The sequence below is a fragment of the Pituophis catenifer genome, unplaced genomic scaffold (genome assembly GCF_029215685.1).
Source record: "Pituophis catenifer annectens isolate HBS135680 unplaced genomic scaffold, rPitCat1.0.hap2 SCAF_2, whole genome shotgun sequence".
In the NCBI taxonomy this organism is placed as follows: Eukaryota; Metazoa; Chordata; class Lepidosauria; order Squamata; family Colubridae; genus Pituophis; species Pituophis catenifer.
In genome coordinates this window covers 156827519-156844384 of record NW_027256882.1, presented here as the reverse complement: position 1 = coordinate 156844384, position 16866 = coordinate 156827519, and the positions used below count along the sequence as shown (strand labels likewise).

The 16866-nt window shown below is 40.0% G+C and overlaps 1 protein-coding gene across 2 annotated transcripts in view; it reads right to left on the bottom strand.

The window, feature by feature from the left end:
* The window catches only part of PAN2 (poly(A) specific ribonuclease subunit PAN2), a 42498-nt gene extending 29950 nt beyond the window's left edge, over positions 1-12548 (bottom strand). The window contains exons 1-4 of one of the 2 annotated variants that reach the window (XM_070937839.1): positions 12451-12548; positions 4546-4828; positions 2861-3030; positions 134-254 (exon numbers count right to left, since the gene is read on the bottom strand). In XM_070937839.1, the coding sequence (XP_070793940.1) occupies positions 134-254; positions 2861-3030; positions 4546-4815 (561 nt within the window). In that variant the 5' untranslated portion in view covers positions 4816-4828; positions 12451-12548. The remainder of the gene's footprint in view (positions 1-133; positions 255-2860; positions 3031-4545; positions 4829-12450) is intronic. The other variant, XM_070937840.1, reaches the window with a different exon arrangement.
* Positions 12549-16866: the final 4318 nt, after the last annotated feature.

Below are 16866 nucleotides of genomic sequence, written 5' to 3'. Positions count from 1 at the left end.
TATAAGACTGAGAGAAATTGACATTTCAGTTGAAACTCTTCTTGCCTTCACCAGATATCTGCATTTAACCAACCCATGCTGTGCAGCAATATGAGATTCTTAGGATCAATTCCACAGTAAAACAACACAGTACCTTCTGGGTTTCCTGCACTGTGTTGAGGTCTATTTCAATCACATGGCTGGTTAGGCCTCCAACAAGCAAAGTGCCAGGATCAGTCAGTAAAAGGCTGTGCATGTCCTCATTTTCATCCATGCTTCAGGAGAAAAAGGGAACAGTTGAGGCCAGATCTGATTGATATCTTCCATTCACACATGATTTTCTTATACCTTTTTAAGTAAATACCCTTCTCCCCCCAAAATAAGACATCCCCTGATAATAAGTCCAATCGGGCTTTTGAGTGCATGGCAATAAGGCCAAGCGCTTATTTAAGGGTTCAAAAAAATATAAGACAGGATCTTATTTTCAGGGAAACACGGTATAGACAATGTTACATCACCAAAAAAAACAACAACAAACAAACCCAAAACCGCCTGTGATCATCAACACAGATATTGACCCTTATTCTTCCTGAGAAAAGACAGACTATGAAATATAAACTACAGTTTCTATGGGATTTTTCAAATAGGAAATAATCGGCTATGGCATGCAATGCATCAGAAGCATAAAACGAAAAAGCCCACATCATGGTTCTGAGATTCTGTCTTTTCCATCAGTCAGCAATGAACAACATTTTGTGGACTAAAATCCCTAATCAATCTTTGCATGATAAACTACATGATTCCTACAATATAGAATCTCTTCTCTTATAAAAAGTGTTGGTTTTATCAAACTTGGGGTTTACCAAAGAGGATAATTAGATTTAACTGGAATGAAAGGCAACTTCCTGATATGAAGTTGTTCTCTACATTTGAAAAGTCTTTTGCTCTAAAAAGACTGAATATTATACAATCCAGATTCAATAAACTAAATAAATGAAGTGATTTCACAAAGACATTTATACTTACCATACGTACACTGCCCAGAGTGTAAGGAGGACAGTTAAGAAATATGAAATATAAATAAATATGAATTGTTTATTATTTGTTATGTTTGGTTAATTTAATCATGGGAATATACTTAATTCCTGTTTCATTTTATTATCATAATTCAATGTAGACCTTTACTGTATTTTACTATTTTAATAATATATTAAAAATGGTATACTATAGGCTGAACTCCATAAAATGGATGCGTTCTGAACAAAAAGAGGGTGAGACTAGGACAAAAATTGTGGGGAAAATTCCTAAATGTGTCTTATCCTAAGGACATGCAATTTCATGGAAGAACAACATCATGATTCAGTGCCTAAATATCTATTTTTAATAATAATTTTTATTGAACTTTAAAAACACAAAGGTAAAAAAATCAATGCTAAGAAAAATATAACAATTTTTCAACCAAAAGTATCTTCCTTCTATATTTCATATTTTATCTATCAGAAATAATACTCATTGTTCAATTTTAATCAGTAAAACTGCATTAAAAATTAACAGAATTTATGTGTATGTGTATATTAACCTTAAACAAATAAATCAATTTCATATTCTTTTCCTTTTCTTTACACAATAATTTCTTTAAAAAGAAAGCCAAAAAATCTCTTAGTTCCTTATCTTATATCTGTAAATAAATCTTTAAAGTCTCATCATTCAATTTTAGTCAACAAAAATTCCATTAACAGCCACCAGAAACAACAATGTATTGAAAATCTTGATACTTAATCCCTTCAAATAATATTCCACAAATTAATTTTTTATCATTTTCTCTTCATCTTCTCTCAGAAATTCTGTCACAAGCACTTGCCTTTTTTATCACTTTTTCGAAACATGAAACAAAAATTCTTCTTGCTGTATCTTATCTATAAAAGTTCATTAAAGCCTCATCATTTATTCCTGGTCAAGAAAAAAAACATTAAAAGCTACTTGAAAAAAATATATAATTTAACCTTAATTGAATAAACCAATTTTATAATCCTTTGTTTTGCTTTTTAAAATCTTGATATTTATTTTTTTCAAGTAATATCTCAAAAGCTAATGTTTTCCTTTTCTAAAAAATTTGTCCAAGTCACTTTTCTGAGTTGAAATCCACACATTCAAGGCAATCTTTAGATTTATTATTTGAGTGTCTTTTCTAGCTATTAAAACGTCAGCCAGTTTCATTTAAAAGTCCTTATAACTTCTTTGTTAGCATCATTTTTGTAGCCTGTCATTTTTAAATCCATATCCAAAACAGCCTGATTATCAGTTGTATTCTCTTCTATCTTCTCCTTTAAATTCATTTGTATAGTAACAATCTTAAGAAATACCTCTGAGTAAATTGTTGTCAAAGATCCTTGAATTCTTTCAAAGTGATTATATAATCACTTTTGTTTTTAATCTTATAATACTAAAAGCTGCTCAGAGTCTCTAGAAATAGAACGATACATAAGTTGTAATAATAAATATATGACAAATACATTTACAAAATCTTAATCCATTTCTGGTGTGCACCATTCACTTCCAAGAACTGCTAAACTAACCTCTGGAATGGCACACATTTCCAAGACTAAGTCTAGCATTGCTCAGAGAGAAACGAAATATTGAAGTAGTTTGTGAGAATGTTCTGTTCCCTGATTTACAAAGTTTGCACATCCTTTTAAATTAGATTTGCCTTAAATTCTGTCATGCTTGAAAATGCAATTCAGCATGAGGTTTTTCTAATAATTGCATTCAAGGTTTTTTAGAAAGCAGGCTAAAACCCCTTGTTGAATATAAAGAAGAGGTGAAAAGAAACTATAAGTATCTTGCAATCATCCAAGAGCTCCTATAAATAGAAGGTACTTACAGGTAATCAAAGATTATGAGCCCACCTCTTGACATGTATTTTAGGTTGTTTTTGGTTAGAAAGAGAACACCATTTTCCAGGCTTTGGATCTGTCGAATGTCATCACTACTGTGTACCTGGAAGGAAGAATATCGTTCCAGGGCTGGACCAAAGAAAGAAGTGGCATGACCCTAAAACAGAGAGAGGCAAGTCAATCAACCTTTTTCAACAATGGGCTGAACGTGCAGATACTGCAATGAGTGAGACTTTTTTTAAAAAAACCAAATGTGCCCAATTCACTGTCTTCTCAATCGAAGGGCCAGTTTCCTTTTTATTCTCATGAAATCTTCTGTTTCTTTCACCTAGTCAAATATGTAATACTGTCTGTTATTCTTCCTTTGGCTAACATACATGTCACTGTTTGGTCAAATATCGTGAGATCACAAAGTAACTAAGTTACAAACCATTCATCTGTTTCAGTTTCTTTTCTTTTTTTTTAATAATTTTTATTAATATATTCTATGCACCAATACACAAATGAAATATACAATCCTGCCACCATGGTGTAATATGAGTACATTGTCCATAAATATAAAGTCATTCCTTTCAGGGTGGATTTGATTTAAATCGAGTTGATTTAAATCACAATTTAAATCATGATTTAAATCACTAGTAAAAAGGCTTGATTTAAATCAACTCGATTTAAATCATAATTTTTAAAGAGCAACTGTCATCTCTGCTACTCCTTTGATCCACTGTTGACTCACTGATAGTCCCAGTGTTGCAGAATATACAGCCTCATGCTACATAACTAAGCTCCATTTCATGCTGAATAAACTAAATTATTTATGTATCTTAAAATAGAAAACTATCTTACGATAGATTTTTATTAAAATAAATTCGATAAAAATATACAAAAGGATGAAGGCTATTGCTTAGCACATTGTAAGCCGCCCTGAGTCTCCGGAGAAGGGCGGCATATAAATCAAATTAAAAAAAAAATCAAAAAAATCCGATTTAAATCAAAAAATCCGATTTAAATAAAAAAAATCTGATTTTTTTGATTTTTTTAAAAAAATCATTGATTTTTATCCACCCTGATTCCTTTATACATACATACTTGCCATCATATATATACATCATCATATATCTATTCTATCCCACCTTTTCTGGACCCAATCATACTATAATTTCCAACTGTTATAAAATTCTGAATCTTTTTTACCATTGATCAATCTAGTTAATCTATCTGATTCCGCACACTCATTAATTTTATATATTATTTTCAAATCCATCGGTAAGTATTGATTTTTCCACTCCTGCGCATACGCTAATCTTGCTGCAGTAATAATGTGAATCAACAAAAACCATATACCATACTGATTTAACATTCAAAGGTTTTGCCCCCAACAGGAAAATCTCAGGCCTTAATTCCAAATTGATCTGTGTAATTTCCAAATTACACAGTATTTAACCGCAGGCGGTTAAATATTGGAAATATTGGAAATATTGGAAAAAAATACGGCAATGGATTTTGGAAATTACATCTGTTTCAGTATCAAAGACTGTATTCTATCTTTTCCTAAAATCATCCATCAAGGCCACCAAGTTAATTTGAAGTCCATCCTTCCTCAGTGTATGGTCTAATACAAACATATAATCAATTTTAATCAAACCTGGCACACAAACAAAAAAAATCTACTTACTCCATGGTTTCCCACCCAAAGCATTTCTTCATGTAGGTCAAAGTGGGAGAAGGAAACAGGTACACCCACTTCTGAAACAACAGTGTGGAGTTCAGAATACATGCCCTCCATGATATGCACTGAGTCAGGCACAGCGATGCCTTCCAGAGGGACCCCCTCTGGATCCAGCTCCACATTCTGTAACAGGCTTGGGTTGAGGTGTGGATCTAGGGCAGGATGTAGGGAAGGAACATATTCTGCAAGGGCTGGATCAAGACCTTCAAAATTCATGGTGGGTGTTTATCTGTATAGCGGAGGGGAAAAATACAATCCTTAATTTCCCATTTAATATAAATATGGTAGAAATATTCACTTAATGAGTACAATAAGCTCTTCTCTTAGTCCTAAATTTGAACCAAAGTGTAAAATAAAATCAACTGAGTTATGTACACGTGTCAAGCAATCTGGTTATCCTAATTATCAATAGAAGTCTTTAGAAAAGCAGGTAGAGACTATCTACAATACTAGTGCATTCCATTTCTGATCAGAGAAGATTGCTCCTGTTCAAATCTTACACTCAAAGGTCACAATCTGAGAAAGAAAGTGAGACAAAGGACTATATACAATAACTCCAGATAAGGGAATAAATTATGAGTAACATGCAATTTTAACCCAACAGAATATTGGAAAGAAGTTATGTAAAAAGGCTGATTTTCCAAAAGCAAGATAGTTCTCCCTAACTAAACAGAATGTGTGTGGAGGAGAGGAAGGGAAGAGAGAAGCCAGAAAAAGAAAGACTGCTGTAGACAACAAAAAAGGCCTAATTTTTGCCCCAATGTATCCTTATAGTGGAGGCAGTTGCACAGTGCATTAAAATGTTGCTGGCTACTCCATTCTTTTCTTTTCTTTTCTTTTTTTTTTTGAAATATTTTTTGTGTTATCTCATACATTCCATTTCTATGTTGAGCAGTGCGTTCTTTAGGTGTCCATGCTGGCTACTCCATTCTAAGCCCCTCCTCTTGGTCATGTGACCAATATCCAAGCTACTATTGAGGGGTTGGAAATAATTCCAGAAGCAGGCATTGGTTTTTCCTTGTCTTGTTTATTCTCATGCTATCTATGGTGATATCGTATACTGCTGTACAATTATTTCCTGAAGAATTACATGACCATTTTTTAAACTGAACATTTGGATAAATATACTCGGCATATATTCACTACTGAATTCAAGAAGGTTTACTCTCAAAACTATGCATTACTCATTTAAAAAATTGAATTAAAAAACTGCAGCAGATAAAGAATGAATTACTAAAAAATAGAAGAGAATAAATATGAGTAAAAATAGAGTAATTAGAACTTGAGGGCGAATGAAGATGTTGTTTATATAAATAAGCATAGAAATTATAAGATATGATCAAAAAACATGGAAAAAGAAGGTTTTGGCAGAAATTGTAACTCATTGGCATCCTTCAGTCTCAAGAGACTATGGTATCGTGCTCTGGAAAGGGGTCCATAACAGCATCTAGTGTGACTAAAAAGCCAATTCGAGAGTGGCAATCCCTTCCACACTGAGGGCAGATACATCCTGTCCCCTGCCCAGCCCCCAGATTTCGCTGGTTCCGGGACTGCCTCTTTGCCTCAGCCTGCCGAACAAATGTCTCTTCGAATTGGAGAAGGCCATGCTGCGTCTTTAGCCTCCAAGCTGAACAATCGGAGGTCAAGGTTTCCCAATTGTTAATGTCCATTCCCAGGGCCTTTAAGTCCCTCTTGCAGATATCCTTATATCGCAGCTGTGGTCTCCCTCTGAGGAGCTTTCCCTGCACTAATTCTCCATACAGGAGATCTTTCGGAATCCGACCATCAGCCATTCTCACGACATGCCCCAGCCAGCATAGATGTCGCTGTTTCAATAGTGTATACATGCTAGAAATTCCAGCACGTTCCAAGACTGCGCTATTTGGAACTTTGTCCTGCCAGGTGATGCCAAGAATTCATTGGAGACAGCGCATATGAAAGGTGTTCAACTTTCTCTCCTGCCATGCGTAGAGGGTCCAAGCAAAATGTATTTGGATATGATAAGTTGTATAAAATATGATATGGCCAATACTCTGTTCATAAAATATGCAGGTGAATGTGGGGTGGGGGGGGAAACAATCAAACTTGATTAAAAAAAAACAAACTATGCACTACTCATTTAAAAAATGGAATTAAAAAACTGCAGCTAGTATTAAGAATTTAATACTAATTAAATGAGATGTAGCATCCTGAGAAGGGCATCTGCCATAGCTGGACTTGAATTATTCTAATGGTGCTGTTTCCAAAAAAGAGGCATTGTCAGATCAAAAACATAAAGGTATTAATGTTTTAATACCGTGTTTTCCCGAAAATACTACCTACCCCGAAAATAAGCCCTAGCCTGATTTTTTGGGATGGGCGTAATATAAGCCCCAAAAATAAACCCTAGTGAAGGGGGGCACAGGAGGCAGCCCTTCCCTTCCCCGGTCACCTCATGGAGGCTTGGCCCCTTAATCACGGCCCGCAGATCAGCTGACCCAGCAAGACCGCTGGGAGCTGCCTCTCATTCTGTCTCTCTGCGGAGGCCTCCCAGTGTAACGGTCTGCCACAGCTTCGGAGCAAACCTCCACCTTCCCTGCGCAGGATTGAAAGGCTGAAGGCTTCGGAGGGAGCATTTTTGGGATGTGCGTCTGTGCACAGCTCCCCAAGGATAGAACGATCAGCAGGGAAACGGAGGGTGGGATGATTTTCCTGTTAATCGGAGCAAGGCGAAGCCTCCAGCCTTGCAATCCTCTGCAGGGAAGGCGGAGGTATGCTCTATGCAGCAGAGCGTTGCACCAGGAGACCTCCGCAGGTAACATTTCTGAAATGTTAACTTTTAACACTATACTCACAGGAAAATCCCACCCCCTCATCACGGTTTGATTTGTTTTCTGTGAAGCTTTGTACTGAGAAAGGTCCATGTTTTCTCGTTCCCTTCTTCCCCTTCCCCTCCTCCATCTGTCCATTTCAGCTTTCGCAGACAACCGTCCGCCAGGGTGGAGGATCCCTCGTGGGGTGCGATCGAGCTTCCAAACCCAACAGACCTGGTGGGCGCAAGCTATCCCAATCTAGAAAGGGGAAGGAGCTGATGGGGGAGGGTGGGGACTGTGGGAAGTTCTGGGAGTTGAAATCCACAAATCTTTAAATGGCCAAGTGGCTGCCCATGCTGCTGCTGGCCTCTTTGCCCTCCTGGCAGGACTGCTCCTGCCTGGCCAGGTTGAATCATCGCAGATTTAAAACCTCCTGAGTGGCGCCAGCCTGCCGGGACCCCTTCGCAAATGGCCACTGGTGGAGACATGCCGCCTCCCCCGCTGCCATCCCCCGCACAGCCGGAATGAGAGTTGCAGCGCCTGTCAAGGCCCGAAAAGCACTGGACTCAGTGTAGCAGCATGGGGCCTGCCGCAGTCGAGAAGTGTCCCAGCAGTGGTTGGGCCACCAAGCAGGGTGGGTGACAAGCTCTCCACCAGCCAGGCACTGAAGCTCTGCCACTGCCACTGCCACTCGGGGACCGGGGGAGAGATCCGATCCAACTTCGGAGGGCAAGAAGTTGGAATTGATTGAACTTTTTTTACAGTAGTCCCACAAACTTGTTTTTCTGCGCACAATGATGAGAAATGCAAGGGAGCTAGAAATTGGGTACTGGAAATCGGGTACCGAGGCGGGGTGGAGGGGGGAGCCAATTCAGACAGGCCGCATGGCTTTCTGCCTCACTGCAGCAGTAGACTGAGCAACACCCGAGCTCCAGGCCTGGCAGAGCACAAACCATGGTCGCTGCCTGCTCCATAGCCACAAGGCGAGCTGCGGAACATAGGGGCCCTCAGCTACCAGGTTGCCTGGTGCCATGGGCAGGGCAAGTGTGCACCGGAAACCTCTCCAGGCGCCCGGAGAGACAAAACTCCCAGCTCTCGCTGGCTCAGCTGATCCGTGGGCCGTAGTTAAAGGGCCGAGCAGCCATGAGTTGACCATGCTCACCGCCTCCTGCACCTCAAAAAAAAAAAGACCTTCCCAAAAAGAAGGCCTAGCCGTTTTTTTGGGGGGGGTCAAAAGAAAATAAGACCCGGTCTTATTTTCAGGAAAACACAGTATAATCCATTAGATTTTTCCCATTACTTTATAAATAACTCAAGGTGTCAAACAAACCTAATACTTCTTCCTCTTCCTATTTTCCCCACAACAACCCTATAAGGTAGGTTGGCCTGAGTGTGACTGGCTTTCATGCCTAAAATAGAACTAGAATTCAGTTTTTTTGTTTCTAGGCCAGCACTTAATCACTACCCCAAAGTGGCTCTTAATAAATTATTTATGATCCAAAACTCAACCTTTAGATGCATAATAGTGGATTATGCGTCCATCTTTAACTTGGAAGAAAATAATATTCAGCTATCAGACATATTACAAAAGCTGTCCTAAAGTCTGATTTATCTTAGCACCACAGTATGAAACAAAATTGGACCAAATATGTTATCTGTTTTTCAACTAGAAACTAAATCAGTAGTAAAGCCTAGGAAAAAACATAATAAAATTTCTCTAATACTAAAATGTATAGCCTAAATGTATTAAGTGTGCATTAATTGCCAGTGAAGAAACTGAGATATACTGGAAACAAAAATAAAGTTGTGCTGTGCAGCCACCAATTTTGGGGAGTACCTCTAGTACAGTGGTTCTCAACCTTCCTAATGCCGTGACCCTTTAATACAGTTCCTCATGTTGTGGTGACCCCCAACCATAAAATTATTCTTAAAACCATCGAAAATATGTGTTTTCCGAAGGTCTTAGGCGACTTCTGTGAAAGGGTTGTTCGATCCCCAAAGGGGTTGCGACCCACAGGTTGAGAACCACTGCTCTAGTAATTGTACTCTGAGAGATTTACTTCTAATTAAACATGCATGTCTCACAATTAAGCAGAACCAACTTCTTCCTTAAGGAAGTGTTATATGCCAATTTACCTTCAGCTCTCTGACACAGAATCAAAATTCCCAAATACATAACTTAAGTTATAAATTGCTATACTAACTGGAATTGGGGAATTGTAGTCTTAACACATCTTCCCCTATTTTTGGGAAAAACCACACTTAAAAATGCTCAATCACTCAAGCCCCGATCCTTTCATGCCTTCCACTGCACTGCAATGCAGTCTATATGGGGTTACCTTTGAAGAGTATTCAGAAATTACAACTAGTGCAGAATGAGGCAGGCAGGGTTTTTTGGGGGGGAGGGGGCATAGATTGGCCCATGTTAGTGGATGCTAGCTTGAATCCAGGTACAATTCAAGGTGATGGTTATCACCTTTATAGCCCTTCATGACATGGGCCCAGGTTCTCTGAGGAACCACCCATGCTGGCAGAAAAGGCATACTGCGAGCCCCGTTGGCCAAAGATTTTCAGCTGACAGGGTCCAGAAGAGCCATTTCTGCAATAGTGCTTGCACTGTAGAATGATGTACACCCACCACCACCCCACTCCCTGAGATGTGATCCATGCCCTCTCTTCTGGCTTCCCAAAAGGGCCTGAAGATCTGGCTCTGCCAGTTGACCCCCAATGGGGATGCACCACTTGAAGGTGGCCATCGGATTAAGAGAAGGTCCCACCTCTCCATGTACCTTGTGCTGCCTTCCTCCTCACCTTTCAACTGTAAATTTCATAATCAATAGTAATAGTAATATTACTAATAAATTGTTTTAATGTTTACCAGTTTTTAGGGTTTGTAAGCCTCCCTGAGTTACTTCTAGTCAACATGGCGGCACACACAAATCTAATAAACAAAACATTTTGTTACCAATAAAGGCGAATATTTGTAACTTAATATTTGTTGAAATGGGTTTGTGTGTGTGTGTGTGTTTCCTTGATACTCTCTTGAGTTTGCTTATTTTCTTGCAGACGTTTCCTTTACCCTAATTAGATAATCCTCATTGGTTCTAGTAAGGAGTGTTGTTTGCTATCAGGTTACATTGTACACAATTTTCAAATTCAGTTCAAATCTTTATTGTCAGTGCACAACATATGTACAATGAGATTGGTTGAGCTCCCTCAGTGCACCCCCCTAAAGTAGGACGTAAAGTGAGATTTGGACATAAGAGTAAAATAATACGGGGTTGGTTTGGATGACTTCTAAAGGTCCCTTCACCTAAATATTGTAAGAGACATTTTCTGAGTTCAAAATGTCAAACCACTGAGTCGGCTAGCTTTCTCACCTCTGAGGCAAAGCGTAGAAGCTAAAACCACATCAGTCAATATGAAACTAGGATTTCTTGCATGATACCTGTGTCTCAGCAAGATATAATCAGCTTCTTTGCCAATGGGAATGATCTAACATATTTCCATGTTTTGCTGCTTTTGAAGACTATAAGAATGATTGTCTTAATCAGAACGTTGTTCAGATGTTAGATGGCTATCTTTTCTGCCTGAACTTTTGGCCAAAATAAAGCTTCTCTTGATCTCGAAGTCTGAGTCCTTTGATTCTGCAACATCCCCACAACACAATACAACTCACAGTGAATCAGAAAACCCCCTAACCCAATAAATCATATTAACAAAACACCCAGTCCTATTGCATTAGTGTGAACATGCTGCACATTGTTATCAGAGGTGGGCTTCAGCAGGTTCTGACCAGTTCTAGAGAACTGGTAGCAGAAATTTTGAGTAGTTCGGAGAACCAGTAGTAAAAATTCTGACTGGCCCTGCCCCCATCTATTCTCTGCCTCTCAAGTCCCAGCTGATCGGGAGGAAATGGGGATTTTGCAATATCCTTCCCCTGGAGTGGGGTGGGAATGGAGATTTTACAGTATCCTTCCCCTGCCATGCCCACCAAGCCATGCCACGCCCACCAAGCCACACCCACAGAACTGGTAGTAAAAAAATTTGAAACCCACCAGTGGTAGTTATGATGTTATTTTGCATTCAGGAGTCTGACAGCCCACAGATAAAAACTGTCCTTCCGCCTGTTTGTGCGGCTGGCTATGCTTCTGTATCTCCTTCCCGATGGTACTAGGAGGGTAAAGAAGTGGCGACCAGGGTGGGAGTCGTCCCTGAGAATTTTCCTCAGGGAAAATTGTAAGTTTTGTTTTTTGTAGTTAGTGTCTACAAACACATTATCACCATTTTAGTGTTATTTCCAGGAAGAACAGAAAGAGGGGGGGAGAACAGACCCAAAGGAATAACCCCCCCACACACACTTCTTTTATTAGGTATGCGAAGGATGGCACTGTGACAGCTATATGTTGTGAGAGACTGGTGGATTATTCCCTTCCAAACGGCCATCTGCCACATAACAAGACCGCTGCTCTTTCTCTTGGAACTACAATTCCCAGCATCCCTCATCACTGGCTGCGCTGCTCGAGCTGTTAAAACAGGTCTTCAAACTTGGCCGCTTTAAGACTTGTGGACTTCAACTCCCAGAATTCTCCAGCCAGCACAGCATAGCATAGCTGACTGGAGAATTCTGGGAGTTGAAGTCCACAAGTCTTAAAGCGGCCAAGTTTGAAGACCTCTGCTGTTAAAAGAGTTGTAGTTCAATCTCATCTGAAGGATTGATGCGCTTTGGCGACCTCGAGGAAAAGCTGAGTAGAAGCGGCTGAGATGAGCAGAACCAACCCCTCGCCATTTCGGATCAGGGACACCTCGCAAGACTGGCCTCCGTAGTCTATGTCGGCCCAAATCAAGAAGCTAACCCACAACGCCCATAACCCACCGCGGAAAAGTGAGGCTACGGGAAGTTGTTCGCATAACTTCCTGCTCCCACAACCCCGATTCCTCGGGGCCGTAATATTCAAGACGTTAAGCGCTTCTTATACAACGCCCATCCTTTCGGGAAACGATACACAAACTCCGCTCTCCAAAAGGAGGGAGGGGGGAAAAGAGAGGGGAGCATTACCCACAATGCTTTGCTTGTCCGGGTTCGCTTCGGCCGTTTCCGCTTCCTCACCTCCTCGGCCTCTTCCCCGCAGCTATAGCAACCCGAACCGTCCTCATTTCTTTTCCGGCGTCCACCTCTCCGAAGCTCGCTTGGGGGAGGAAAGCAGCCGCGCGCGTCTCGACCAATCACCAGAGGGGCCTCGTGGGAGAGGATCCAATCAGCGGAGACGTCGTGTTAGCCCGTACAACGTGCGAGGACGCTCTTTTCCCCTCGCCGCGTCAAAAAGGAGGAAGGACGGAAATTCGAAAGGGACAAAACAAAAGCCGCCGTCACGCATGTGACTCAGCCAATTAAAGAGAAATTCTTTCCCTCTTTCCTCCCGTCCACCACACCGGCCAGGAGTGAGGTCGTTTCATGTCTTTGAGGCATGTAGGAGGAAACACGGGAGCCTCGCCCATACACAATAGTGACACAGTGTCAGAAAAGTTTTTCCACCCGGCGGGAACAATTATCGGATTTTTAAAAGTGTATTTTTAATCTCACGCACAATCGAAGACCTCTTCTGTACTTTCCTGCCTCACTGAATCAGTGCAATACCCGCATTCAGAGGCTGCCTCTTCCTTTTCTATAATGATGCAAGGAAGAGTGGAAAATTTCCAAGGTCTGGTTGGAAAAAAAGGTGGCACAAAATGCACGTGGCCTTCGATAGAAATACCTGGATCAAGTTGGGGAAAATGCTAAGAACGCTCTTCTTTGAATCTGCCAAAGCACCCATCAAAAACAGCCTTCCTCTGTAACGTTCAACCTATAAAGCTCTGTAAGTGCTCCCTCTTTAGAGCATTTCTGCACTGCAGCCTTAAACCAGCTGCAAAGAAAATGGGCTTAAATCTCTTTTTAGATTTCAAGCATTCCTGTATTTTGATCACAAAATACACTTTGGTTCTGTCTGGACCAGGCTTGTTTCTTCAACCCCTGCCACTTGCGCAGAGGAAGCGAGCGCCAGTCACTGGTTTTAGGTTTGTTGGATTCACTTGACAGATCAGGAGGTGCTCAGGGTCTGTATCTGGAATTGATGGCAAAAAGTAGAGTTGGTGTTATGGGTGGTGTGGGAAGCCAAGAATGAAATATTTTGGGGGATATTAAAAAGGAAGGATAGAATATTTCCTCTAGAGGAGAAATGGGGAAAAAAAACCCTTAAGGGAGGCAGAAACCAGCCCCAGTTTCTCTACCCCAAGCAGAAACTGAGGAGGCCAGCTTTTAGAAATGCAGATTTGGTAATCCATTCAGAAAGACTAGGTCAGGCAGAAACTTAGTTAAGCAACAAAGGTTGACAAATTAGCTCAGACAAACACCTAGGATTTGCATTTCCCCTTTTGCCTACTGAACCAGCCATGACCCCTACTTCACATTCTGTTAAGGAGATAGGCAATATGGAGTCCTTTGAGCTCCAATATGCAGATAAATAATTATTTTGTGCTCAGTGACTGCCATCCTGCCCCTTGTGCCTTTGATTATTGTTTTTAAAGAAATATGTAGGAATTAATATGCTGTGAATTAAAATGCCAATTTCCAGGATCTTAATTTCCAAGAAATGACAATGGGCTTTATATAGACCTGATAACCTGATTGATTAAATGCTGGAACATCAGTACTAATTCTTAGTAACCATATAGTTGCTGTTCTCAGGAAGTTCTATCCCCAGCCTGGCCCTTTATAGTTCCTAGAGTGTACCTATCACATATCCATCCATCCATGTTGTTGCTGATTGACTTCTTCCATCGTTCTCATCGTTCTTTGGGCTTCTCAAAAGAGATGTGTGTCATATAATGTATCCAAAATATGATAGCTTGATCCTGATCATTTGTGTCTCAGGTGAGAACTTTACATTGATTTGTTATACAAGCAAAAAGTTTTTTTTTTTGTTTTCTTTGCTGTCCATGGTATTCTCAAGAGTCTTCTCAAATATTAAAGCTCAAAAACATCAATGCTTGGAAGAACCAGGATAGATTCTTCCAAGTCCAATTTCTATTTCCACAGAGTTTCAGAGGAAAAACTACTGCCTGCTTGGTTCTGATCCTTGTAGGTATGGACACATCATGGCATATGAATATCTTTTCCAATGACTTTATTGCTACCCTAACTCTTTCTGGTTCCTTTATTGTTCATAGTCAGTGTTAAAAAGTACATGCTACCTACCAATTACTTCTTTATTAGCTAGAAGACTAACTGCTGTACCTGTGGTTTTAGGTTTTTTAACATTTTTAGTTCTATTTCTTCACTATGTTTCTTGACTCCCATTACTAGAGCTTCCAGATCATTTGTATTTATAGCTATCAGAATTTTGTTGCTGTTCAGTTGCTGTGTCTTATCGCAACCCATGACCATAGCACCCCATCCCCCTGTCCTCCACTGTCTCCCTGAAGCTGCCCAAACTCATGCTCACTTCATTCATGACACTAACCATCTCATCTTTTGCCATCTCCTTCTCTTTTTGCCTTCAATCTTTCCCAACATCAAAGTCTTTTCCAATAACTCTTCTCATTTGGTGGTCAAAGTATTTGAGCTTCCACTTTAGTATCTGTCCTTCCAAAGGACAGTTGGGGTTAATTGTCTTTAGGATAGATTGATTTGATCTCCTTGCAGTCCAAGAGACTCAAGAGTCTTTTCCAACACAATTTGAAACATCAATTTGAAATATCAATTTGAAACATCATTTCTTCGGTGCTCAGCCTTCCTTATGGTCCAACTTTCACAGCCATATGTTATTACTAGGAGCTATCAATATAGTGTTAATTTATTTATCAGATTTATATGCCGCCCATTATCATCTTCTTTTTCACCCTCTTCTTCCCCTCTTCTATCTCATATTTATACACAAATGTTTAAAGCCTTGTCATACAAACTCAATGAAGAAAAATTCCATTAAGAAGTACCACAAATAACGTATTGAAAATCTTGATCTTAAATAATTTCAAATAATGTCCTGAAAATTAATTTATCATTTTCTCTTTGTCTCCTCTCAGAAGCTCCTTCATAAGTTTAACACTTTCCTTCAGTTCTAACACCATAGCTAATCGCTTTCTCTAAACATACAACAAAATAATCTCTTCTTCCCTTATCTATAAATCCTCATAGTCATGATCTTTAAGTGGGCAACATTAAAGTGCATTATAGGGCAACAATTTTTGAACCAAGATACCTCAGATGGGCTAATTTACAGAATGTGTCCAAAATCTGGGACCTATGACTCCTGGGGGAATGAAATTTGGGGAAGTGGTGACTGCTTCAATGTTACTTATTGATGTTGCACTGATATAATGTTGTTGCAGTCACATGACCTTCATTTTCAATGTGACAATTTCCCAGCCAATCTCACAATCTTTTGCTCCCTCTTGCTCTCCACCACCAAGCAGCATCTGTTTACCTGCCTACTAGGAAGGGAAGGGAAGGAACATAATGACAGAATGACAGATAAGGAAGAAGGAGAGAGAGAGAAGGAGGCAGAGAAGGAGGAAGGATGATGACAGAATGACAAGGAGGGAGGGGGAGAGAAGGAGGCATGGAGGGCCAAAGGATAATGACAGAATGACAGGAAGGGAGGGAAGGAGAGAGAGAGAAGGAGGCAGAGAAGGAGGAAGGATGATGACAGAATGACGAGGGAGGGGGAGAGAGAAGGAGGCATGGAGGGCCAAAGGAAGATAATGACAGAATGACAGGAAGGGAGGGAAGGAAAGAGAAAGAAGGAAGCAGGGAAGGAGGAAGGAAAGATAATGAGAGGGAGGGAAGGAAGGAAGGATTTTTTATTCTCCCTGCCAGCCTCCCTCAAGAAAACTAATGGGGAAGCCAGAAGAAAGTCGGAAGTCAAGTCTCCATATTTGTCCCTTTTAGCTATTAAAATATCAACCAGTTTCCCATGGAAAAAAATATTTTTAAAAAGTTCTTAAACTTGTAGTTAAGACTTTTTTTCACTAAGGGTTCAAGGAAATTCACCTGGTGCTGTAAAACATGTTGATCCAAACGTGTTGCTAATTCTTCATATATATATATATATATATATATATATATATATATATATATATATATATATATATATATATATATATATATTAAGGTGTGTGCGTGTGATTCTTTTTCCTTCAGCTTGGCAAATAATAACAAAGATCTTTGAAATGACCTAACAAAGCTGGAGCATAAGTTTAATGCTCCCAGTCTCTCTTTAAAAGAAAGAGAGGAAACAAGAAGAGGCATCATGATATCAGGTGTGATGATTGGCCATAAAATCATCACTCTGCAACATGTTCCTTTTTACTGATATTAACATAGGCATCTGAGAGTGGTAATGGTTAAGGCATCAGGCTAATAAACCAGGAATTCTAGTCCTAACAGGCTCAATTCTAGTCCTAACTCAGGCTGAAAGCCAGCTAAGTGACGTTG